Genomic DNA, 24354 nt, shown 5'->3' with positions numbered 1-24354 from the left:
GGCCGTGGGACAGTGCCGGTGCCCAGGGTCCCATACCGGTGGGCAGGTGACAGTGCCGGTGACAGTCCCCGTTGTCCCCAGGCCGCGGTGACCCCTCAGAGGGCTGCGGGCTGTGCCGCAGCTCCCACCGGGGCTGGGCGCAGGCCAACGGCACGCTGGGTGCCAGCGTCACCCTGGGGTGCCCCGTGGCGAGCGTGGCACTGGGCGAGCTGCAGGCCGTGCGCTGGGACTTCTCGGGGGGCCCCACGGGCGCCAGCGCCGTCGTCTGCAGCCGGAGCCGCGGCCGCCTCCACTGCGACCCACGCTACGACACCCGCGCCACGCTGCCGGCACCCGCCGGCACCCCGGGGGTGCTGGTGCTGTGGCAGCTGCGGGACGAGGACGCCGGCACCTACAGCTGCCTGCTGCTGGGCGAGGGCGACTGCGCCTGCGGGGAGGTGACGCTGCTCCTCCGCAGCGGTGAGCGGGGGCGCGAGGCCCTGGCGTCGGGGCTGCGGGGGTGCTGGGTGCCCCTCACCCTGGCGTCGGGGCTGCGGGGGTGCTGGGTGCCCCTCACCCTGGCATTGGGGCTGTGGGTGCTGTGGGGGTGGTGGGTGCCCCTCACCCTGGCGTCGGGGCTGCGGGGGTGCTGGGTGGTGGGAGCCCCTCACCCTGGCATTGGGGCTGTGGGTGCTGTGGGGGGTGGTGGGAGCCCCTCACCCTGGCATTGGGGCTGTGGGTGCTGTGGGGGTGGTGGGTGCCCCTCACCCTGGCATTGGGGCTGTGGGTGCTGTGGGGGTGGTGGGTGCCCCTAGCCCTGGCATCGGGGCTGTGGGTGCTGGGGGGGGTGGTGGGAGCCCCTCACCCTGGCATTGGGGCTGTGGGTGCTGGGGGGGGTGGTGGGTGCCCCTCACCCTGGCATCGGGGCTGCGGGGGTGCTGGGTGCCCCTCACCCTGGCATTGGGGCTGTGGGTGCTGTGGGGGTGGTGGGTGCCCCTAGCCCTGGCATCGGGGCTGTGGGTGCTGTGAGGGTGCTGGGTGCCCCTCACCCTGGCGTTGGGGCTGCGGGGGTGGCAGCCCCTGAGCTGGTTCTCGCCCCCCCCCCAGGTGCCCCCTGCGGCCCCCCCTGCTCCAGGGACCCCACCCGCGGCGGCTTCGGCCTCGGCCTCCTCCTCCTCCTCCTCCTCCCTCCTGCTGCTGCTGCCGTCGCCAGCCCGCGGCCTCTGACCCGGGAGCGCGGTGTGCCGGTGCACGTGTGCACGTGTGAGCGTGCACGTGGGCGTGCGTGTTTGGGTGCGGTGTGTGAGCGCGGGTGCGCGAGGGCAGCGTGCGCGGGGCTCGCGTGTGCGTGAGGGCAGCGTGCGCGGGGGTCGCGTGTGCGCGGGGGTCGCGTGTGCGTGAGGGGCAGCGTGCGCGGGGGGTCGCGTGTGCGCGGGTGTTGCGTGTGCGCGGGGGTCGCGTGTGCGGGGGTCGCGTTGTGCGTGTGGGGGTGCGCGGGGTATGCACGCGTGGCAGGGCCTGTGCTCGAGCGTGCCTGGCCCCGTGTGACAGCGCCTGCAGGGCACACGCGTGTGCAACGCATCCGCCACCCCCCCACGCCTGTGGCACCCGGACGGTGGCACCAGGGGACAGCCCCGGTGTCCCCAGTGCCCCTTCCCTCTGCGTCCCCCGTGTCCCTGTCCCTGCTGTCCCCAGTGCCCCCCATGTCCCCCTGAGCCCCCCATGTCCCCCCTGAGCCCCGTGTCCCCCGTGTCCCTGTGTCCCTGTCCCTGCTGTCCCCAGTGTCCCCCATGTCCCCCCAAGCCCCGTGTCCCCCATGTCCCCGTGTCCCCGTGTCCCCACGTCCCTGCTGTCCCCAGTGTCCCCATCCCCAGTGCCCCCCGTGTCCCCCCTGAGCCCCATGTCCCCGTGTCCCTGCTGTCCCCCGTGGTCCCCCATGTCCCCCCTGAGCCCCGTGTCCCCCGTGTCCCCCACGTCCCTGTCCCTGCTGTCCCCAGTGTCCCCCGTGTCCCCCCAAGCCCCGTGTCCCCCATGTCCCCGTGTTCCTGTCGCTGCTGTCTCCCGTGTCCCCATCCCCAGTGCCCCCCATGTACCCCCGAGCCCCCTTGTCCCCCGTGTCCCCATGTCCCTGTCCCTGCTGTCCCTAGTGCCCCCCGTGTCCCCCCGAGTCCCGTGTCCCTGTGTCCCCGTGTCCCTGTCCCTGCTGTCCCCCATGTCCCCATCCCCAGTGCCCCCCATGTACCCCCGAGCCCCGTGCCCCCCATGTCCCCATTTTCCCTGTCCCCCATGTCCCTGCTCTCCCTGTCCCTGCTGTCCCCGGTGCCCCCCATGTCCCCCCTGAGTGTCCCCCATCTCCCTGGTGTCCCTGTCCCTGCTGTCCCCAGTGCCCCCCATGTCCCCAGTGCCCCCCATGTCCCCCATGTCCCTGGTGTCCCTGTCCCTGCTGTCCCCAGTGCCCCCCATGTCCCCAGTGCCCCCCATGTCCCTGTCCCTGCTGTCCCCGGTGCCCCCCATGTCCCCGGTGCCCCCCATGTCCCCCCTGTGTCCCCGTGTCCCTGTCCCTGCTGTCCCCCGTGTCCCCATCCCCAGTGCCCCCCATGTCCCCCCTGAGTGTCCCCCATGTCCCTGGTGTCCCTGTCCCTGCTGTCCCCAGTGCCCCCCATGTCCCCAGTGCCCCCCATGTCCCCCATGTCCCCCATGTCCCTGTCCCTGCTGTCCCTGGTGCCCCCCATGTCCCCGGTGCCCCCCATGTCCCCCGTGTCCCTGGTGTCCCTGTCCCTGCTGTCCCCAGTGCCCCCCATGTCCCCCCTGAGCCCCGTGTCCCCGTGTCCCTGTCCCTGCTGTCCCCCGTGTCCCCATCCCCAGTGCCCCCCATGTCCACCCTGAGCCCCGTGTCCCCCGTGTCCCCGTGTCCCCATCCCCAGTGCCCCCCATGTCCCCCCTGAGTCCCGTGTCCCCATGTCCCTGCTGTCCCTGTCCCTGCTGTCCCTGGTGTCCCCCATGTCCCCATTTTCCCTGTCCCCCATGTCCCTGGTGTCCCCCACATCCCCCATGTCCCCAGTGTCTCCCATGTCCCATCCCCAGAGTCCCTGTCCCTGCTGTCCCCGCTGTCCCCAGTGCCCCCCATGTCCCCAGTGCCCCCCATGTCCCCCATGTCCCTGTCCCTGCTGTCCCCGGTGCCCCCCATGTCCCCCCTGAGTGTCCCCCATGTCCCTGCTGTCCCTGTCCCTGCTGTCCCCGGTGCCCCCCATGTCCCCGGTGCCCCCCATGTCCCCATTTTCCCTGTCCCCCATGTCCCTGCTGTCCCTGTCCCTGCTGTCCCCAGTGCCCCCCATGTCCCTCCTGAGTGTCCCCCATGTCCCTGCTGTCCCTGTCCCTGCTGTCCCCAGTGCCCCCCATGTCCCCGGTGCCCCCCATGTCCCCCATGTCCCTGTCCCTGCTGTCCCCGGTGCCCCCCATGTCCCCGGTGCCCCCCATGTCCCCCATGTCCCCCATGTCCCTGTCCCTGCTGTCCCCGGTGCCCCCCATGTCCCTGCTCTCCCTGTCCCTGCTGTCCCCAGTGCCCCCCATGTCCCCGGTGCCCCCCATGTCCCCCATGTCCCCCATGTCCCTGTCCCTGCTGTCCCCGGTGCCCCCCATGTCCCCGGTGCCCCCCATGTCCCTGTCCCCAGCCAGGTGGCCACAGGGTCCCCAGCCCCGCCCGGGCCCGATCCTGCCCGTGGTGACAGCACCCGCTGTCCCCAGGGCGCTGGCGCCCTGACAGGGGGCCCAGGGTGGGACCTTGGCCCTGTCCCCTGACCCCCCCCGTGGTGTCCCCACCTGCCCCCCGGAGATGCCACCCCCGGGTACCCCCATGTCCCCCTGAGCTGTCCCCACGTGTGTCCCCCGCGTGCCCCGGAGATGCCACCCCCGGGTACCCCCACCCCCGAGCTGTCCCCACGCGTGTCCCCCACGTCCCCCAGAGGTGCCACCCCCGGGTACCCCCATGTCCCCCCGAGCTGTCCCCACGCGTGTCCCCCGGAGCAGCCCCCCCCCCCCCGCGCAGGGCGATGCCCGGGCACCTGTGGGCAGCGGCGACCCCGGTCTGGGGGCGGCTGCTGGGGGGGCACTGCGGGGCCCGCCCCCCCCCCCCGGGTGGGCAGCGCCTGCGCTGAGCTGAGTCCGGCCTCTGCGGGGGGGCGTGGGGGGGTCACTGCTGTGCTGAGCTGCGCCCGGCCTCTGCGGGGGGGCGTGGGGGGGGTCACTGCTGCGCTGAGCTGCGTCTGGCCTCTGCGGGGGGTTGGGGGGGGTGTCACTGCTGCGCTGAGCTGTGCCCGGTCTCTGCGGGGGGGTGGGGGGGCGTGGGGGGGTCACTGCTGCGCTGAGCTGCGCCCGGCCTCTGCGGGGGGGTGGGGGGGCGTGGGGGGGTCACTGCTGCGCTGAGCTGCGTCTGGCCTCTGCGGGGGGGTGGGGGGGGTGTCACTGCTGCGCTGAGCTGTGCCCGGTCTCTGCGGGGGGGTGGGGGGGCGTGGGGGGGTCACTGCTGCGCTGAGCTGCGCCCGGCCTCTGCGGGGGGGTGGGGGGGGCGTGGGGGGGTCACTGCTGCGCTGAGCTGCGCCCGGCCTCTGCGGGGGGGTGGGGGGGCGTGGGGGGGTCACTGCTGCGCTGAGCTGCGCCCGGCCTCTGCGGGGGGGTGGGGGTGGGGGCGTGGGGGGGGGTCACTGCTGCGCTGAGCTGCGTCTGGCCTCTGCGGGGGGGGTGGGGGGGCGTGGGGGGGTCACTGCTGCGCTGAGCTGCGTCTGGCCTCTGCGGGGGGGTGGGGGGGGTGTCACTGCTGCGCTGAGCTGCGTCTGGCCTCTGCGGGGGGGGTGGGGTGGGGGCGTGGGGGGGGGGGGTCACTGCTGCGCTGAGCTGCGTCTGGCCTCTGCGGGGGGGGTGGGGTGGGGGCGTGGGGGGGGGGGGGTCACTGCTGCGCTGAGCTGTGCCCGGTCTCTGCGGGGGGGGTGGGGGGGAGTGGGGGTGTCACTGCTGCGCTGAGCTGTGCCCGGTCTCTGCGGGGCTGGGCCCGCTCACTGCTGCGCTGAGCTGCGCCCGGCCACATGCTGAGGGCACCCATGGGTGGGGGGCAGCAGTGAGGACCCCCACGCACACACCGAGCCACCCCACCCCCCATGGCCTCCTCTCTCCGCCCTCCCCGGGGTTTTCCCCTCTGTGCTGCCGCCAAGGACCCCTCCCCAGAGAGCTCCGAAGTGGCGGGGGCCTGAGGGGCCCCGGCTGCCCCGGGGGGGCCCCCGCGCAGGATTGGGGTGGGGGCACCCCGGGGTGCGGGTCACTGCTGTGCTGAGTTGTGCCCGGTCTCTGCAGGGCTGAGCTCCCCCTGTTCTCCCCCCCCCGCCCCGTTTTGTCCCCCCCTTTCCCCCCCCCCGACTCTTGCTGTGCCAATAAACTGCCATGCCGCCCCCCCCCCCCCCCGCGGGCTGCTCTCTGGTGTTTGGATTTGGGGACCCCCAATTTTGGGGGGGGGGGGTCGGTGCCAGCCCACAGCCCTCCCCCTTCCTCTGCCCCAGGGTTTGGGCAGGAACAGGGGTGTTTGTGGGGTCCCACCCGGGGGGGGGAGCGTGGGGGGAGGCTGGGGGGGGGACTGGGAGGGACATGGGGGTTCGTGGGGGAGGGGGAGAGGACTGGGAGGGACGTGAGGGGCACGGGGGGGGCAAGGGGCCGGGGGGCCATGGGGGGCACTGGGGGGCCATGGGAGGGTTGTGGGGGACCCGGGGTGCGGTTTGGGGGGGGGTCACCGGCGCCACCGCCGGTATCGCGGGGGGGGGGGGGGGGGTCCCGGGGAGCCCCCCCGGGATCCGCGCTCTGAGGCGGCGAACGCGCTCCCGGGCGGGCCCCACCGCGCCCCACAGGGGGGGTGGGGGGGGGCATCGCCCCTTTAAGGCCCCGCCCTCGGCCCCGCCCCTGCCCCGACCTGCGGAACCGGTCCGCCCCGCCCGGCCCCGCCCCCCGGCCCCACCCTCCGGGGCCCCGCCCCCCCGGCCCCGCCCGGCCCCGCCCCCCCGGTCCCGTCCCGGCTCGGAGCGGCGCAGCACCGGCCCCTCCGCCGCGCTCGGCCCGCAGCGGCCCGGTTCGGCCCGGTTGGTCCCGGTCCGGCCCGGTTGGTCCCGGTCCGGCCCGGTTGGTCCCGGTACGGCCCGGTCCGGCCCGGCGGGGCTCAGCCCGGTGCAGCCCGGTTGGTCCCGGTGCAGCCCGGTTGGTCCCGGTTCCGCTCGGTTGGTCCCGGTTCCGCCCGGTTCCGCCCGGTTCGGCCCGGTGCAGCCCGGTTCGGCCCGGATGGTGCTGGCCGGGGACCGAGCAGCGCCCTGAGCCCGCAGGTGTCCGCATGGCCCCCCGCGGGATGCGGCCCGGGACGCCCTTCCTCCTCCTCCTCCTCCTCCTCCTCCTCCTCCTCGCCGCCACCGGTAAGGCGCGACCGGCACCGGGGGGCACCGGGGGGGGACCGGGACCCGGCGGGGGGAGCCGGGACCGGCAGCACCGGTTGCTCCGGGCTGGGAGACGGGAGCGGGGCGGGGGCACCGGTTCCCCCGGGGCGGGGGGCACGGGGAGACCGGGAGCGGGGGACCGGGACCGGGAGCGGGACACCGGGAGCGGGGGCAGCGGCTCCGGCTCCCCCCGGGTGGGAAACCGGGAGCGGGGGCAGCGGCTCCCGGGGGTGCGGGACCGGGGTGGGCGGGGACCGGGGGCACCGGCAGCCCCGGGGGGGGGGACCGGGGCGGGCCCGGGGGAGCGGGGTGCACACGCGTGTGCACACGCACACGCACACACGGGGGGGGGGGGGAGCGTGTGCGCGCACACGGCGGGGAGGGGGGGCACACGCGTGTGTGTGTGTGAGTACGTGTGTGCGCTCGCGTGTGCACCTGCGGCTCCGCGCACCTGTGGCTGCGTGTGCGTGTCCGTGTGCGTGTGTGTGTCCATGGGGTCCGTGTCCGTGTGCGTGTCCGTGTGCGTGTGTGTGTCCGTGTGCGTGTGTGTGTCCATGGGGTCCGTGTCCGTGTGCGTGTCTGTGTGCGTGTGTGTGTCCATGGGGTCCGTGTCCGTGTCCGTGTGCGTGTGTGTGTCCATGGGGTCCGTGTCCGTGTGCGTGTCCGTGTGCGTGTGTGTGTCCATGGGGTCCGTGTGCGTGTCCGTGTGCGTGTCCATGGGGTCCGTGTGCGTGTCCGTGTGCGTGCCCATGAGGCCCGTGTGCGAGACCGTGGGGCCCATGTCCGTGTGCATGTCTGTGTGCGTGTCCGTGTGGTCCTTGTCCGTGTGTGTGTCCGTGTGCGTGTCCATGTCCGTGTGGTCCCTGTCCGTGTGCGTGTCCATGGGGACCGTGTCCATGTGTGTGTCCGTGTCTGTGTGCGTGTCCGTGTGCGTGTGCCCAGGCAGGCAGGGTCGGGCTGCGCGTGTGCACGCCGTGCCGGGGGGTGCGCCGTGGGCACCGCACACGCGTGTGCGCGCTCCCCGTCTGCGTGTGCCCCCCCCCCCCAACCCCAACGAGGGGCTGGGGCTGGGGACCCCTCTGGGGACACCCCGCAGCGGGGGGGGGGGGGGCAGGGTGCGGGGTCCCCCGCCCCCCCCCATTGTCTCCCTCACGCTTGGGGGGGGCACCCCCCCCCCGGGCTGCGCCACGCTGGGTGCTGCACCCAAGGGTGCTGCAGAGCAGGGGGGTCAGCGCCCTGCCCCCCCCCCCCCCCCCCCCCGTGCCTCAGTTTCCCCACTGGCAGAGGAGCCGTGGGAACCGGCTGGGTGCCGCGGGGGGGGTGACGTCACGCCAGGGGGTGCTGACCCCCCCCCACCCCCCCATGACTCACGGCCCCGGGGGGGGTCGGGGGCTTCACAGCGCGAGGGGGGGCCCATCCCCGGGCGTCAGGCCTGCGCCACGCACGAGCGGGGGGGGGGATGCGGGTGTGCACGCGCGTGTGCGGCGCGCGGGGGGCGAGCACGCGTGCGTGCCTGCACACGCGTGTGTGTTTGCACACGCCTGTGGGCCCTTTGGAGAGGGCTCCGTGTGTGCGTGTGCCCGCTGGGGCCTCACGCGCGTGTGCCCGCGCGTGCACGCCCCCGGGGGTCACAAGCGCACACGCGTGTGCGGGCCCACGGCCCCCCGCCGGGGGCGACGCCGGTGCGCGTGCACACGCGTTGGTGCGAAGGTGAGGCCGCGCGCGCACACACACACACACGCGTGTGCGCCCACCGGGGCCGAGCCCCCCCGCCGCACCCCGGGGACCCCCCGTCTCCCCGGTCCCGCATCCCGCGGGCGCGAGCCGGGGCGTGGGGGCCGTGGGATCCGGTCGAGCCGGTTCCCCGCTCCGTTCCCACGCGCTCGGCCCCGCTGGGTGGGGACGCCCCGCGGCGGGGGCTCCCCGCCAGCCCCGACGGCACCCGGCACCCCGGCACCCGGCACCCACCCCGCCGTGGGCCCCCCGCCCCCGCCGGGACCCCCCGGCGCCTCGGGACCCCGTGGTCCTCGAGAGGGGAAACTGAGGCAGGGCTGGGGCGGTGGGAGCAGCGCGGCTGTGACTCACGGCCTGGGCAGCGCCGCAATTATTTAATTAATCCGGCGACTAATCGGGGGGTAATTAGGCCGGGCCCGGCGAGCGGCGCGGCGGGGGGCTCGGCGGGGAGGCCCCCGGGGCCGGCGGGGGCGGGAGGCCTCCGCAAGCCACGGCAGAGCCCGGCATGCGTGCCGGCCGGTTGGGCTGGCCATGCCGGCCCAGCCGCTTCCCCCGGCGTCGCCGAGCTGCTGGGCGCACCCCGCGCCCCGCCCCGACACCCGCCGGCCTCGCACACGCTCGTGCGGCTGCCGGGGCCGCGGGCGCGCGCACGGGGCAACGTCGGAGCCAGCGCCAAGGCGCGAGCGTGCCCCTGCACACCCGGGCGCGGGTGGGCGCGCCCGCCGACGCGCAAGGGTGCCCGAGCGTGCAAGTGCCTGTAAGCGTGCCCGAGCGTGTCTGAGTGTGCCTGCCCATGTGCGAGCGTGGCCAAGTGTGCACGAGTGCGTCTGTGCCGGCGTAAGGATGCCCGAACGTACGTGAGCATGTCCAGGCGTGCAGAAGCGTGCCTGAGCGTGCAGGAGTGTGCACAACTGCGTCCAAGGATGTGCAGGCGTACTCAAGCGTGATGAGCGTGTGTGAGCACACCCAAGCGTGCACAAGCACCTCCGAGTGTGCATGAGCGTGTGTGAGCATGTCCACACACGCGTGAGTGTGCCCAGGGGCGCATAAGCATGCACAAGCGTGCTGGAGTGTGCTCAAGTGTGTATGGGCGTGCCTGCGCACGTGCAAGCGTGCCTAAACACGCGTGAGCATGTGTGAGTGTGCCCAAGCGTGCCTGAGTGTGTGCAAGCGTGAGCACATACAAGTGTGCACCAGCGTGCCCAACCGTGCCCGAGCGCATCCAAACGTGCGTGAGCATGCACAAACGTGCTGAAGCGTGTGTGCACGTGTGAGCACATCCAAGTGCGCGTGAGCATGTGGAAGCTTGCCTGCGTGCTCATAAGCGCGTGCAAGCGTGCCCCAGTGCATGTGAGTGCACCCAGGTGTGCACGAGCATGAGAGTGCACCCATGAGCGTGTGCAAGCACACCCAAGTGTGCCTGAGTGTGCGAGCACGCCTAAGCCTGTATGAGTGTGCACAAGCGTGTCTGAGCACATATGAGTGTGTTCAAGCACGCCCGAGTGTGCAGCCGTGCCTGAGCGTGCCTGAGTGCACCAAGGAGTGCACGAGCGTGTCCAACCATGCCCGAGCCCGCGCAAGCGTGCACGAGTGTGCGCAAAGGCACCCAGGTGATTGTGGGCGCACCCAAGGATGCGCGAGCGTTTGTAAGCACGAGTACGTATCAGGATGCACAAGCGCGCCTGAGTGCGTGCAAGCGTGCCCAAATGTTCCTGCGTGTATGTGAGCACACCTAAGCATGCACGAGTGTGTGCAAGCACAAGCGTCAGCCAGCGTGCCCAAGTGTACATGAGTGCGCCCGAAGAAATGCATGGACGTGTGCAAGGACCAGCGTGCCCAGGTGTGCTGGAGCATGTGCAAGCGTCCCCAAGTATGCCTGCATGTATGTGAGTGCAGCCAAGCGTGCATGTGCAAGCACAAATGTGCACAAGCGTGCTGGAGTGTGCGCAAGTGTGCCGAAGCGTGCCTGCACGTATGTGAGTACACCCAAGCGTGCTGGAGCACGTACAAGCGTGCCCAAATGCGCCCAAGTGTATGTGAGTGTGCCTGAAGAAACACATGGATGTGTGCAAGCACAAGCGTGCCAGAGTGTGCACAAGCATCCCCGAGCATGCCTGCATGTATGAGTGCGCCCAAGTGTGCGTGTGCAAGCACAAGCGTGCCTAAGTGCGTGCAAGTGTGACCGCCTGTGAGTGTACCCAAGCGCTCATGGACCTGTGCAAGCACAAGCGTGCCCAAGTGTGCCAGAGCGTGCCCAAGTGTTTGTGCATGTGTGTGAGTGCCAGCATGAGTGTGTGCAAGCACGAGTGTCCCAAGCGTGCCGGAGTGTGCCCAAGTGTTTGTGCATGTGTACGAGTGCCAGTGTGAGCACACACAAGCACAAGTGTGCCCAAGTGTGCCAGAGCGCACCCAAGTGTTCTTGCAATGTGTGTGAGTGCCAGCATGAGCGTGTGCAAGCACAAGCGTGCCAGAGCGTGCCCAAGTGTTCTTGCATGTGTGCAAGTGCCAGTGTGAGCGTGTGCAAGCACGAGTGTGCACAAGCGTTCTTGCATGTGTGCGAGTGCTGGTACGACTGTGCATAAGCACGAGCGTGCCCAACTGTTCTTGTATGTGTACAAATGCCAGCGTGAGCGTGCATGAGCACAAGTGTGCCCAAGTGTGCTGGAGCGTGCCTGAGCGTTCTCGCATGTGTACAAGTGCCAGCATGAGCGTGCGCGAGCACAAGTGTGCCCAAGTGTGCCAGAGCGTGCCCGAGTGTTCTCGCGTGTGTGCGAGTGCCAGCGTGAGCGTGCATGAGCATGAGTGCGCTCAAGTGTGCCGGAGCGTGCCCGAGCGTTCCCATATGTGCGCGAGTGCCAGTGTGAGCATGCGTGAGCACGAGTGCGCCCAAGCGTGCCGGAGCGTTCCCATATGTGCACGAGTGCCAGCGTGAGCAAGCATGAGTGTGCCAGAGCGTGCCCGAGCATTCTCGCATGTGTGCGAGTGCCAGTGTGAGCCCGAGAGTGCCCAAGCGTGCCGGAGCGTTCCCATGTGTGCGCGAGTGCCAGCGTGAGTGTGCGTGAGCCCGAGTGTGCCCAAGCGTGCCGGAGCGTTCCCATGTGTGCACGAGTGCCAGTGTGAGTGTGCGTGAGCCCGAGTGTGCCTGAGCGTGCCAGAGCATTCTCGCGTGTGCATGAGTGCCAGCGTGCGCGAGCCCGAGTGTGCCCGAGCGTTGTCGCGTGTGCGCGAGTGCCAGCGTGAGCCCGAGTGTGCCCAAGCGTGCCTGAGCGTTCTTGTGTGTGCATGAGTGCCAGCGTGAGCCCGAGTGTGCCCAAGCGTGCCGGAGCGTTCCCATGTGTGCGCGAGTGCCAGTGTGAGCGTGCGCGAGCACGAGTGTGCCAGAGCGTGCCCGAGCGTTCTTGCGTGTGCGCGAGTGCCAGTGTGAGCATGAGTGTGCTAGAGTGTGCCCGAGCGTTCTTGCGTGTGTGCGAGTGCCAGCGTGAGCCCGAGAGTGCCCAAGCGTGCCCGAGCGTTGTTGCGTGTGTGCGAGTGCCAGCGTGAGCCCGAGTGTGCCCGAGCGTTGTCGCGTGTGCGCGAGTGCCATCGTGAGCCCGAGCGTTGTCGCGTGTGCGCGAGTGCCAGCGCGAGCCCGAGTGTGCCCGAGCGTTGTCGCGTGTGCGCGAGTGCCAGCGCGAGCCCGAGTGTGCCCGAGCGTGCCCGAGCGTTGTCGCGTGTGCGCGAGTGCCAGCGTGAGCCTGAGTGTGCCCAAGCGTGCTGGAGCGTTCCCATGTGTGCACGAGTGCCAGCGTGAGTGTGCGTGAGCCCGAGCGTGCCAGAGCATTCTCGCGTGTGCGTGAGTGCCAGCGTGCGCAAGCCTGAGTGTGCCCGAGTGTGCCCGAGCGTTCTCGCGTGTGTGCGAGTGCCAGCGTGAGCCTGAGTGTGCCCAAGCGTGCCCGAGCGTTGTCGTGTGTGCACGAGTGCCAGCGTGAGCCCGAGTGTGCCCAAGCGTGCCCAAGCGTTGTCGTGTGTGCGCGAGTGCCAGCGCGAGCCCGAGTGTGCCCGAGCGTTGTCGTGTGTGCGCGAGTGCCAGCGTGAGCCTGAGTGTGCCCAAGCGTGCCGGAGCGTTCTTGCGTGTGCGCGAGTGCCAGCGTGAGCCCGAGTGTGCCCAAGCGTGCCGGAGCGTTCCCATGTGTGCGCGAGTGCCAGCGTGAGTGTGCGCGAGCACGAGTGTGCCAGAGCGTGCCCGAGCGTTGTCGCGTGTGTGCGAGTGCCAGTGTGAGCATGAGTGTGCCAGAGCGTGCCCGAGCGTTCTTGCGTGTGTGCGAGTGCCAGCGTGAGCCTGAGAGTGCCCAAGCGTGCCCGAGCGTTCTTGCGTGTGCGTGAGTGCCAGCGTGAGCCCGAGTGTGCCCAAGCGTGCCGGAGCGTTCCCATGTGTGCACGAGTGCCAGCGTGAGTGTGTGTGAGCCCGAGTGTGCCTGAGCGTGCCAGAGTGTTCTCGCGTGTGCATGAGTGCCAGCGTGCGCGAGCCCGAGTGTGCCCGAGCGTTCTCGCGTGTGCGCGAGTGCCAGCGCGAGCCCGAGTGTGCCTGAGCGTTGTCGCGTGTGCGCGAGTGCCAGCGCGAGCCCGAGTGTGCCCAAGCATGCCAGAGTGTTCTTGTGTGTGCACGAGTGCCAGCGTGAGCCCGAGTGTGCCCAGGCGTTGTCGCGTGTGCCTGAGTGCCAGTGTGAGCCCGAGTGTGCCCAAGCGTGCCAGAGTGTTCTTGTGTGTGCGCGAGTGCCAGCACGAGCCCGAGTGTGCCCGAGCGTTGTCGCGTGTGCGTGAGTGCCAGCACGAGCCCGAGTGTGCCCAAGCGTGCCTGAGCGTTCTTGCGTGTGTGCAAGTGCCAGCATGAGCCCGAGTGTGCCCAAGTGTGCCCGAGCGTTGTCGCGTGTGCGCGAGTGCCAGCGTGAGCCCGAGTGTGCCCAAGCGTGCCTGAGCGTTCTTGCGTGTGTGCGAGTGCCAGCGTGAGCCCGAGTGTGCCCAAGCGTGCCCGAGCGTTGTCGCGTGTGCCAGCATGAGCCCGAGTGTGCCCGAGCGTTGTCGCGTGTGCGCGAGTGCCAGCGTGAGCCCGAGTGTGCCCAAGCGTGCCGGAGCGTTCCCATGTGTGCGCGAGTGCCAGCGTGAGTGTGCGCGAGCACGAGTGTGCCAGAGCGTGCCCGAGCATTGTCGCGTGTGCGCGAGTGCCAGCGCGAGCCCGAGCGTGCCGGCCGGCGTCAGCGCGCCGAGCGAGCGCGCCGGTGCCAGCCTGGGTGCCCGCAGGCTGCCGCTCGGGGGTGGTGGAGGTGGAGCGCAGCGTGACGGCGGTGCTGGGCCAGGACGTGGTGCTGCCGTGCCGGTACCGGGCGCAGGAGCAGGAGCAGGTGGTGCAGGTGACCTGGCTGAAGCGGGGCGCGGCCGGGAGCAGCGCCGAGGTGGCCGTGCTCAACCAGCAGCACGGGGAGCACGTGAAGGAGCCCTACGCCGGGCGGGTGCTGCGGCGGGCGAGCGGGGGCACTGGAGGACGGCGCCATCATCCTGAAGAACGCCGTGCAGGGGGACGAGGGCGACTACGAGTGCCACCTCAGGACCTTCCCCCTGGGCAGCTTCGAGGGGCGCCTCACCCTCAAGGTGCTGGGTGAGTGGCCGGGCGCTGGGCGCTGGGCACGGGGCGGTGGGCGTGGGGCGATGAGGATGGGGCGATGGGTGGTGGGTGTGGGGCGATGAGGATGGGGCGATGGGCGGTGGGCGTGGGGCGATGAGGATGGGGTGGTGGGCATGGGGCAGTGGCCATGGGGCAGCAGGCATGGCGTGATGAGGATGGGGCGATGGGCAGTGGGCATGGGGCAATGAGGATGGGGTGAGGGGTGGTGGGCTTGGGCTGGTGGGCGCAGAGTGGTGGGCGTAGGGCAGCGGGTACGGGGCAATGAGGATGGGGTGATGGGTGGTGGGCATGGGGTGATGAGGATGGGGCGGTGGGCACGGGCCGGTGGGCACAGGGTGGTGGGCAGCAGGTACGCAGTGATGAGGATGGGGCGATAGGTGGTAGGTGGGGGGCGATGAGGATGGGGCGATGGGTGGTGGGCGGGGGGCGATGAGGATGGGGCGATGGGCGGTGGGCGGGGGGCGATGAGGATGGGGCGATGGGTGGTGGGCGGGGGGCGATGAGGATGGGGCGATGGGTGGTGGGCATGGGGCAGTGGCCATGGGGCAGCAGGCATGGCGTGATGAGGATGGGGCGATGGGCGGTGGGCATGGGGCAATGAGGATGGGGTGATGGGCGGTGGGCTTGGGCTGGTGGGCACAGAGTGGTGGGCGTAGGGCAGCAGGTACATGGCAATGAGGATGGGGCGATGGGCGGTGGGCATGGGGTGATGAGGATGGGGCGGGGGGCGGTGGGCGGGGGGTGATGAGGATGGGGCGATGGGCGGTGGGCATGGGGCGATGAGGATGGGGCGATGGGCGGTAGGCATGGGGTGATGGGTGGTGGGCGTGGGTCAATGAGGATGGGGTGTTGGGCATGGGGCAGTGGCCATGGGGCAGCAGGTACAGGGTGATGGGTGGTGGGCACAGGGCGGTGGGTGTGGAGTGGTGGGCGTGGGGCAGCAGGTCCAGGGTGATGGGCACGGGGTGATGGGTGGTGGGCTTGGGGTGATGACAACGGGGTGATGGGTGGTGGGCACAGGGCAGTGGGCAGCAGGTACGGGGTGATGAGGATGGGGCAGCAGGCGTGGGGCGATGGGCGGTGGGCACGGGGCGGTGGGCGTGGGGCAGCAGGTGCCGGGCGATGGGCACGGGGTGATGAGGATGGGGCAGTGGGGTGCTGGGGATGGGGCGGTAGGCATGGGGCAGCGGGCAAGCGGTGATGGGCACGGGGCAAGGGGGCGGTGGGCACGGGGCAATGGGCTAACGAGCACGGGGTCGTGGCTACGGGGGCGGTGGGCACGGGGCAGCGCAGGTGGGCACGGGGGAGCTGGTGCTGGGCCCCCAGTAAAGCCGCGCTGGGGACGGGGTTGGGGTCTGGGGTCACCGGTGCAGCGGAGCCCGGCAGCGGGGGGCAGCGCCCACGGGTGCCGCCGCCGGCGCGGGTCTGACGCCGGTGCCGCCCGCAGTGCCGCCGCTGCCCATCCTGAACCCGGGGCCGCCGCTGGAGGAGGGGCAGGGCCGGACGCTGGCGGCCTCGTGCACGGCGGAGGGCAGCCCGGTGCCCTCGGTGCACTGGGAGACGGAGGTGCGAGGCACCAACGCCACGCGCCGCTCGGCGCACGCCCGCTCCGCCTCCGTCACCAGCGAGTTCTTCTTGGTGCCCGGGCGCAGCATGAACGGCAAGAGCCTGACCTGCGTGGTGGCCCACCCCGGCCTGCGCCATGAGAAGAGGATCACCCACCTGCTCAGCGTCGCCTGTGCGGCACCGGGGGGCACGGGGGGCACCGGGGGCACGGGGGGCATTGGGGGCAGTGGAGGACGGGGGGGGGCACCAAGGGCATGGGGAGCGTTAGGGACGTGGAGGCCACGGGGGGCTTTTAGGGGCGTGGGGGGTGTTGAGGGGCGTGGGGGATGTTGGGGACCTGGAGGATGTTGGGGACATGGGAGAGCGTGGGGGGCACTGGGGACATGGTGAGCACTGGGGAACGTGGGGGGCACTGGGGATGTGGGGGGCAGTGGGGGATGTGGGGGGCACTGGGACATGGTGAGCACTGGGGAACGTGGGGGGCACTGGGGGATGTGGGGGGCAGTGGGGGATGTGGGGGGCAGTGGGGAATGTGGGGGGCACTGGGACATGGTGAGCACTGAGGAACGTGGGGGGCACTGGGGGATGTGGGGGGCACTGGGGGATGTGGGGGGCACTGGGGAATGTGGGGGGCACTGGGACATGGTGAGCACTGGGGGATGTGGGGGGCACTGGGGGATGTGGGGGGCACTGGGGAATGTGGGGGGCACTGGGGATGTGGGGGGCACTGGGGAATGTGGGGGGCACTGGGACATGGTGAGCACTGAGGAACGTGGGGGGCACTGGGGATGTGGGGGGCACTGGGATGTGGAGAGCATGGGGGCACTGGGGGCATTGAGGGGCGTGGAGGATGTTGGGGACGTGGGAGGCATTGGGGACAGAGAGAGCGTGGGGGCCACTGGGGATGTGGGGGGCAGTGGGGAATGTGGGGGGCACTGGGACATGGTGAGCACTGAGGAACGTGGGGGGCACTGGGGATGTGGGGGGCACTGGGGATGTGGGGGGCACTGGGACATGGTGAGCACTGAGGAATGTGGGGGGCACTGGGGATGTGGGGGGCAGTGGGGATGTGGGGGGCACTGGGACATGGTGAGCACTGAGGAACGTGGGGGGCACTGGGGATGTGGGGGGCAGTGGGGATGTGGGGGGCACTGGGACATGGTGAGCACTGAGGAACGTGGGGGGCATTGGGGGGCATGGAGGACGGGGGGGGTACCGAGGACATGGGGACGGTTGAAGGACATGGGGAGCGTTAGGGACGTGGAGGCCATGGGGGGCTTTGAGGGGCGTGGGGGATTTTGGGGACGTGGAGGATTTGGGGACATGGGGGGCATTGGGGACGTGGAGAGCGTGGGGGGCACTGGGGACATGGTGAGCACTGGGGACATTGGGGGCATTGAGGAACATGGGGGGCGTGGGGGGCACCAGGGCGCGGGGGGCATTGGGGGGCGTGGAGGACGGGGGGGGCACCAAGGACATGGGGAGCGTTAGGGACGTGGAGGCCACGGGGGGCTTTTAGGGGTGTGGGGGGCATTGAGGGGCGTGGGGGATTTTGGCGACGTGGAGGATGTTGGGGACATGAGAGGCATTGGGGACGTGGAGAGCGTGGGGGGCACCGGGATGTGGGGGGCACCGGGGATGTGGGGGGCACTGGGGGCATTGAGGGGCGTGGGGGATGTTGGGGACATGGGAGACACTTGGGACATGGAGAGCGTGGGGGGCACTGGGGATGTGGGGGGCACTGGGGATGTGGGGGGCAGTGGGGAATGTGGGGGGCACTGGGGACATGGCAAGCATGGGGGGCATTGGGACATGGGGGGCACTGAGGGCCGTGGGGGGCAGTGGGGGGTGGAGGGTGTTGGGGATGTGGGGGGCACTGGGGACATGGGGGGCAGCGGGGGGTGGAGGGTGTTGGGGACATGGAGGATGTTGGGGACGTGGGGGGCACTGGGGGCACTGAGGGCCGTGGGGGGCAGCGGGGGGTGGAGGGGCGTTGGGGACATGGAGGATGTGGGGACTGGGGCCGTGGGGGCCGTGGGGGGCGTTGGGGCCGTGGGGGGTGTTGGGAACGTGGGGGGCGTTGGGGACATGGGGGGCACTGGGGCCGTGGGGACCGGGGCCGTTGGCACGGGGGGCTCGGGGGCCGCGGAGGCCGGGGCATCGGGAGCGGAGGGGACACGGGGGGGCGCCGGGGGCGTGGGGGAGATGAGGCGCGGGGGGCACGCCGCGGGGACGGGGGGCACGGCGGGCCCGTGGGGCTGCGGGGGCCGCCCCTGCTCGTCCCCTCACTGCCCCCCCCCCGTCCCCCGTCCCCAGACCTGTCGGATGCCTCGGTGCTGGGGCACACGGCGGAGTGGCAGGAGGGCATGGAGGGGGCCACGCTGACCTGCCTGGGGGACGGCAACCCGCCCCCCACCTTCAACTGGACACGGTGAGGACACCGGCCCCCACGCCTGCTGGCCCTGCGCGCGTCGGTGGCCCTGCTGCATCCCCCCCTGCATCCCTGTGCCTGCGTCCCTGCCGCATCCCCGCCTGCATCCCCGTGCCCATCCCTGTGGCTGCGTCCCTGCCGCATCCCCGCCTGCATCCCTGTGCCCATCCCTGTGCCCGCATCCCTGCCACATCCCTGCCTGCATCCCCGCCTGCATCCCTGTGCCCGTGTCCCTGCTGCATCCCCCCCTGCATCCCCGTGCCCATCCCATGCCTGCGTCCCTGCCGCATCCCTGCCTGCATCCCTGTGCCCATCCCTGTGCCCGCATCCCTGCCACATCCCTGCCTGCATCCCCGTGCCCATCCCTGTGCCCGCATCCCTGCCACATCCCCGCCTGCATCCCTGTGCCCATCCCTGTGCCCGCATCCCTGCCACATCCCCGCCTGCATCCCTGTGCCCATCCCTGTGCCCGTGTCCCTGCTGCATCCCCGCCTGCATCCCTGTGCCCATCCCTGTGCCCGTGGCCCTGCCACATCCCCGCCTGCATCCCTGTGCCCGTGTCCATGTCCATGTCCCTGCCGCATCCCCGCCTGCATCCCTGTGTCCATCCCTGTGCCCGCATCCCTGCCACATCCCCGCCTGCATCCCTGTGTGCCCGCATCCCTGCCGCATCCCCGCCTGCATCCCTGTGTGCCCGCATCCCTGCCGCATCCCTGCCTGCATCCCTGTGTGCCCGCATCCCTGCCGCATCCCCGCCTGCATCCCTGTGTGCCCATGTCCCTGCCGCATCCCCGCCTGCATCCCTGTGCCCTCACCTGTGCCCGCATCCCTGCCGCATCCCCGCCTGCATCCCTGTGCCCATCCCTGTGCCCGTGTCCCTGCCGCATCCCCGCCTGCATCCCTGTGCCCGTGTCCCTGCCACATCCCCGTGCCCTCGCCTGTGCCCGTGTCCCTGCACGTGTCGGTGGCCCTGCCAGGTGTCCAAGTGCGTTTGTGTCCCTGCCGTGTCCCCTGCCTGTGTCCCCTGCCCCAGCTCTGTCCCCTGCCGTGTCCCCATGTCCCTGCCGTGTCCCTGCCGTGTCCCCGTGTCCCTGCCGTGTCCCCGTGTCCCTGCCTGTCCCCTGCCCTGTCCCCATGTCCCTGCCGTGTCCCCGTGTCCCTGCCCATCCCCGTGTCCCTGCCTGTCCCCTGCCCTGTCCCCCTGCCCCTGCCGTGTCCCCATGTCCCCGCCTGTCCCCTGCCGCATCCTCCCTGCCCATGCCAGTGTCCCCTGCCGCACTCCCCCGCCTGCGCCCATGTCCTGGTCCTGTCCCATGTCCCTGCCGTGTCACCCGTGCCCATGTCCCTGCTGCGTTCCCTGCCTCTGCTTGCGTCCCTGCTGTGTCCAGTGCCGTGTCCCCTGCCCGTGCTGGTGTCCCTGCCGTGTCCCCTGTCCCTGCCATGTCCCCTGTGCCGGTGTCCCTGCCGTGTCCCCTGCCCGTGCTCCTGGCCCTGCCGTGTCCCCTGTCCCTGCCGTGTCCCCTGTGCCGGTGTCCCTGCCGTGTCCCCTGCCCATGCCCCTGTCCCTGCTGTGTCCCCTGCCTGTGCCGGTGTCCCTGCCGTGTCCCCCCACCCATGCCATGTCCCCCCACCCATGCCTCTGCCCCTGCCGTGTCCCCTTCCCGTGTCCCCCTGCCCCTGCGTGTCCCCTTCCCGTGTCCCCCTGCCCCTGCCGTGTCCCCCTGCCCCTGCCTGTCCCCTGTCCCTGCCGTGTCCCCTGTGCCGGTGTCCCTGCCGTGTCCCCTTCCCGTGCTCCTGTCCCTGCCGTGTCCCCCCACCCCTGCCATGTCCCCTTCCCATGCCCACGTCCCTGCCGTGCCGCCCCGCCGCGTCCCCACCCGTGCCCGTCCCCGCCGTGTCCCTGCCCGGGCGTGCCCGCGCCGAGGGCCGCGGCGGCGGCGAGCGTGGCAGGTGGTGCCGTGCCCGGGCAAGCCTCGCCGGGGCCGGGGCAGGGCGTCAGCCGTGGGAACCGGCAGCCCCGGCTTTGATGGCGGCGCCGCCGCCGCCCGCCCGCGCCCGCCCGGGCACGCCGAGGGCTGACGGTGCCGCCGCGCCGCAGGCTGAACGCCCCGCTGCCCGCCGGCGTGCGGGTGAAGGGGGACACCCTCGTCTTCCAGCGGCCCCTCGCCGCCGCCGACGCCGGGGACTACGTCTGCCGCGTCTCCAACCGCGTGGCCGCCAAGGAGGCGCGGGCCAACGTCAGCATCCGGAGCAGGGCGGCAGGTGGGCGCCGCGGCGGGCGGGCGGGTGCTGGGGTGGGGGTCCCGGGCGGTGGCGGCGGTGGGTACCTGGCTGGGGGGGCAGCGCTGCTCAGTGCTGTCCGTCTTGTGCCTGTCCGTCTGTCCCTCCCCGGGCTCTCCTCCGTCTGCCCGTCCTTCCCGCCACCTGCCCGTCCCCTCCCAGGCACCTGTCTGTCCGCCTGTCTGTCCGTCCGTGTGTCGTCCCCCCCAGGCTCTCCCTATGTCCTTCCCCAGATGCTCCTTCCTGTCTCTTCACCTGCTTATCCGTCTGTCTCCCTGTCCATCCGTCTTTCTGTCCGCCCGCTTGCCTGTCCTTCCGCTTGTCCATCCATCCATGTACCATCCATCCACCCGCACTTCACTCTACCCATCCACCGCTCCCTCCATTTCTTCATCCATCCACCCACTTGTCCGTCTGTCCGTCCATCCATCCCCCTTTCACTTCCTGCTCTCCGCTTCTTCATCCATCCCTGTGCCCATCCGTACGCTCCCGTCCCTTCATCCGCGCGCCACCTACTCACCCACCTACTCATCCACCCGCCCACCTACTCATCTGGCTGCTGACCCGCCCGTCCGTCCGCTTGTCCGTCCACTCATCCATCCACCTACCTATTCATCTGTCTACTCATCCATCTGTCCGTCCTTCCATCACCCATACCCCTGCCACCTCTCTCTGTCCATCCATCTCTCCGCCCATTATTCATCTAACCGCCCGCTCATCCACCCACCCACCCACCCACGTACTCGTCCGTCTGTCCATCACCCATCCATCCATCTGTGGATGCGTCCACCCATCCATCCACGGACTCATCCGCCCATGTGCTTGTCCGTCCATCCATCCATGGATGCATCCATGGACTCATCCGCCCATGTGCTTGTCCATCCATCCATCCGTGGATGCATCCACGGACTCATCCGCCCATGTGCTTGTCCATCCATCCGTGGATGCGTCCACCCATCCATCCACGGACTCATCCGCCCACCTGTCCACGGATGTACTCACCTGTCTGTCCATCCATCCACCCGTCTCTCCATGCCCCCCATCTTCTCGTCCCCCCTCACCGCGCCCCCCCACCCGCGGGTGTCCCCGCAGACAACGAGGTGCGCAAGGTGGACCTGGTCTCGGCCTCGGTGGTGGTGGTGGGCGTCATCGCCGCCGTCCTGCTCTGCGTCCTCGTCGTCGTCGTCGTCGTCATGACCCTCTACCACAAGCGCAAGACCAAGCGCATCTCCGAGAAGTAGTAAGAGACGGGGAGAGGGGTGGGGGGCGGTGGGGGCCGTGGGGGGCCCGTGCTGAGCGCATCCCCCCCGTGCCCCCAGCGAGGAGGAGCTGACGCTCACCCGGGAGAACTCCATCCGCCGCCTGCACTCCAGCCACAGCACCGACACGCGCACCCAGGTGGGGGTGCCGGCAGGGAGCCTGGGTGGTGGGGTGCCCAAGGGTGATGGGTCTTGGGGTGCCCAAGGGAGGGGGTCTCGGGGTACGCAAGGTGCTGGGTGTTGGGGTGCCTGGGTAATGGGTGGTGGGATGCCCAAGGAAATGTCTTGGGGTACTCAAGGTGGTGGGTGTTGGGGTGCCCAGGGAAATGTCTCGGCATACTCAAGGTGGTGGGTGTTGGGGTGCCCAGGGAAATGTCTTGGGGTACTCAAGGTGGTGGGCGTTGGGGTGCCCAGGGAAATGTCTTGGGGTACTCAAGGTGGTGGGTGTTGGGGTGCCCAGGGAAATGTCTTGGGGTACTCAAGGTGGTGGGTGTTGGGGTGCCCAGGGAAATGTCTTGGGGTACTCAAGGTGGTGGGTGTTGGGGTGCCCAGGGAAATGTCTTGGGGTACTCAAGGTGGTGGGTGTTGGGGTGCCTTGGGTGATGGGTGTTGGGGTGCCCAAGGAAATGTCTTGGGGTACTCAAGGTGGTGGGTGTTGGGGTGCCTTGGGTGATGGGTGTCGGGTGTTGGGGTGCCCAAGACAGTAGGTCTTGGGGTACCCTGGGTGATGGGTATTGGGATGCCATGGGTGTTGGGGTGCCCAAGGAAGTGGGTCTTGGGGTACCCTGGGTGATGGGTATTGGGATGCCATGGGTGTTGGGGTACCCAAGGAAGTGGGTCTTGGGGTACTCAAGGTGACGGGTGTTGGGGTACCCAAGGAAGTGGGTCTTGGGGTACCCTGGGTGATGGGTATTGGGATGCCATGGGTGTTGGGGTACCCAAGGAAGTGGGTCTTGGGGTACTCAAGGTGACGGGTGTTGGGGTACCCAAGGAAGTGGGTCTTGGGGTACTCAAGGTGATGGGTGTTGGGGTACCCAAGGAAGTGGGTCTTGGGATATCCTGGGTGGTGGGGTGCCTGGATGATGGGTTTTGGGGTGCCGGGGGTGTTGGAGTGCCCAAGGAAGTGGGTCTTGGGGTACCCTGGGTGATGGGTATTGGGATGTCTGGGGTGATGGATGTCGGGGTGTCCAAGGGAGTCGGTCTTGGGGTGCCCAAGGTGATGGACGTTGGGGTACCCAGGGTGACGGGTATCGAGGTACCCGGGCGCTGGGTATGGGGGTGCTGAAGGAGGACCAGGGAGCGGGGTGCCCAGGGGGCCGGGCAGTGGGGTGCCTGGGGGGCTTGGGTGTTGGGGTGCCGGCTCTCACGGTGCTCCTTCAGCTGGAGGAGACGCTGCAGCTGCGTGCGGAGAGCCGGCAGGGCAGCCTGCGCGGGGACAGCCTGCGCGGGGACAGCCTGCGCGGCACCAGCATCTGCTCCGCCATGGTGAGAGCTGGGGGGCGCGGGGGGTACAGCGGGGCGGGGGGCCCGGCTCAGCCCCACTCCCGCACCCTGCCCGGGGCCGTCAGAGCGTGTCCTCCGCCTCTGGCACGCTCCTGCGCTGGTGCAACCTCCCCTTTCCGGATGTGCAACCTTCTTCCCACATCTGCAATCCCTTTCGAGGGTGCACCCCCCCCTTCCTCGGGGCGTTCAAACCCCTTGCGCATGTGCAAACCCCCCCCTCGCACGGGTACACCCCCCGCTCCGCGCGCGCGACCCCCCGCTTTTGGGCGCGCGAAGCCCGCCCGCCCGCGCGCTGCGCCCGTACCCCCGTGTCCCTGGTTGCACCCCGGCCCCGTGGGGGTCCCCGGGGGGCGTTGGTTTGTCGGCGCTGACCCCGACCCCCGTCCCTCGCCCCCGCAGAGCGAAGAGCCCGAAGGTCGCAGCTACTCGACGCTCTCGACGGTGCGGGAGATCGAGACGCAGACGGAGGTGCCGGCGGTGCCGCTGCTGCCCGCCCCGGCGGGGAAGGAGCCCAAGGAGGAGGAGGAGGATGGCGGCGGCAGGGGGGACGACCCCATCAAGCAGGCCATGACCCACTTCGTGCAGGAGAACGGGATGCTGCAGGCCAAGCCCACCACCAACGGCATCTACATCAACGGCCGCGGGCACCTGGTGTGAGGCGGGCAGGGCCGGGGGGGACCCCCGAGGGACCCCCGAGGGACCCCCGTCCCCGCTGCGGCTCCCCCGGCTCCGCGTGCCCACCCGGCCGGCTCCCGGCCCCGAGCGTCGCCGTGCCGCTGGCGCGGGGTCAGGGACGCGCGCCGTGCCCCGCCGCGGGGCTGGGGTCCCCGCGGGCCGCTGCTGGGCAGGGGGCCGGGGCCGCCGCCGTGCCCCGGGAGGGGCTCCGGTCCCCGAATGGCGCCGGGCTGGGGACGCTCACCGCTGGCCGGCCGCAGAGGAGGCGACGGCAGCAGCCGGGACCCCCGGGCGTGGGGACACCCCCCGACGTGGGGACGCCCCAAGGACAGGACGGGGGCAGGAGCCCCCAGCGGGGATCGCCGCCCCCCCAAACCCCACCCCCCCACCCCAATCCCTTCGGACTCTGGGTCAGCTCCTTCCCGCGCGGCGCTGGGGACACGCGGCCGTCCCCCCTCGGGATGCGGTTTGCCGGTGGCACTTGGGACGCTTGTGTCCCCTCTCCCCCACGGCCCCCAAAATCCCTGTCGTCGTCCCGCTCCCCCCCCCCCCCCCCAAACTGCCAAGGGGACCCCCCGGGCGCGGGGCTGGTGGCGGGGGTCCCGGCCCCCAAAACCCCCAAAACCCCCGTCGTCGTCCCGCTCCCCCCCCCCCAAACTGCCAAGGGGACCCCCTGGGCGCGGGGCTGGTGGCGGGGGTCCCCGGGGCCAGCGTGCCCCGCGTGTACATACCTGTATAGGGCGGGGGACCCCCCGCCCCCCCCGCTGCTGCCCGGCCGCGCTTGTAAATAAACCCCCGCGCGGGACC

The 24354-nt window shown here is 71.0% G+C and overlaps 1 protein-coding gene across 1 annotated transcript; it reads left to right on the top strand.

Moving 5' to 3' along the window:
• The first annotated feature begins 6340 nt into the window (after positions 1–6340).
• NECTIN4 (nectin cell adhesion molecule 4) lies at positions 6341–23529 on the top strand. The gene is given in 10 exon segments (XM_075724370.1): positions 6341–6419; positions 13452–13678; positions 13680–13806; positions 15281–15571; positions 17716–17830; positions 19929–20092; positions 21203–21350; positions 21430–21508; positions 22750–22854; positions 23272–23529. Coding segments are annotated over 10 exon segments (1593 nt in total).
• The last annotated feature ends 825 nt before the right edge of the window (positions 23530–24354 follow it).

The sequence above is a fragment of the Pelecanus crispus genome, chromosome 22 (genome assembly GCF_030463565.1).
Source record: "Pelecanus crispus isolate bPelCri1 chromosome 22, bPelCri1.pri, whole genome shotgun sequence".
Lineage (NCBI taxonomy): Eukaryota > Metazoa > Chordata > Aves > Pelecaniformes > Pelecanidae > Pelecanus > Pelecanus crispus.
The sequence above is the reverse complement of the archived record's forward strand: the minus strand, read 5'-3'. Positions and strand labels throughout refer to the sequence as shown.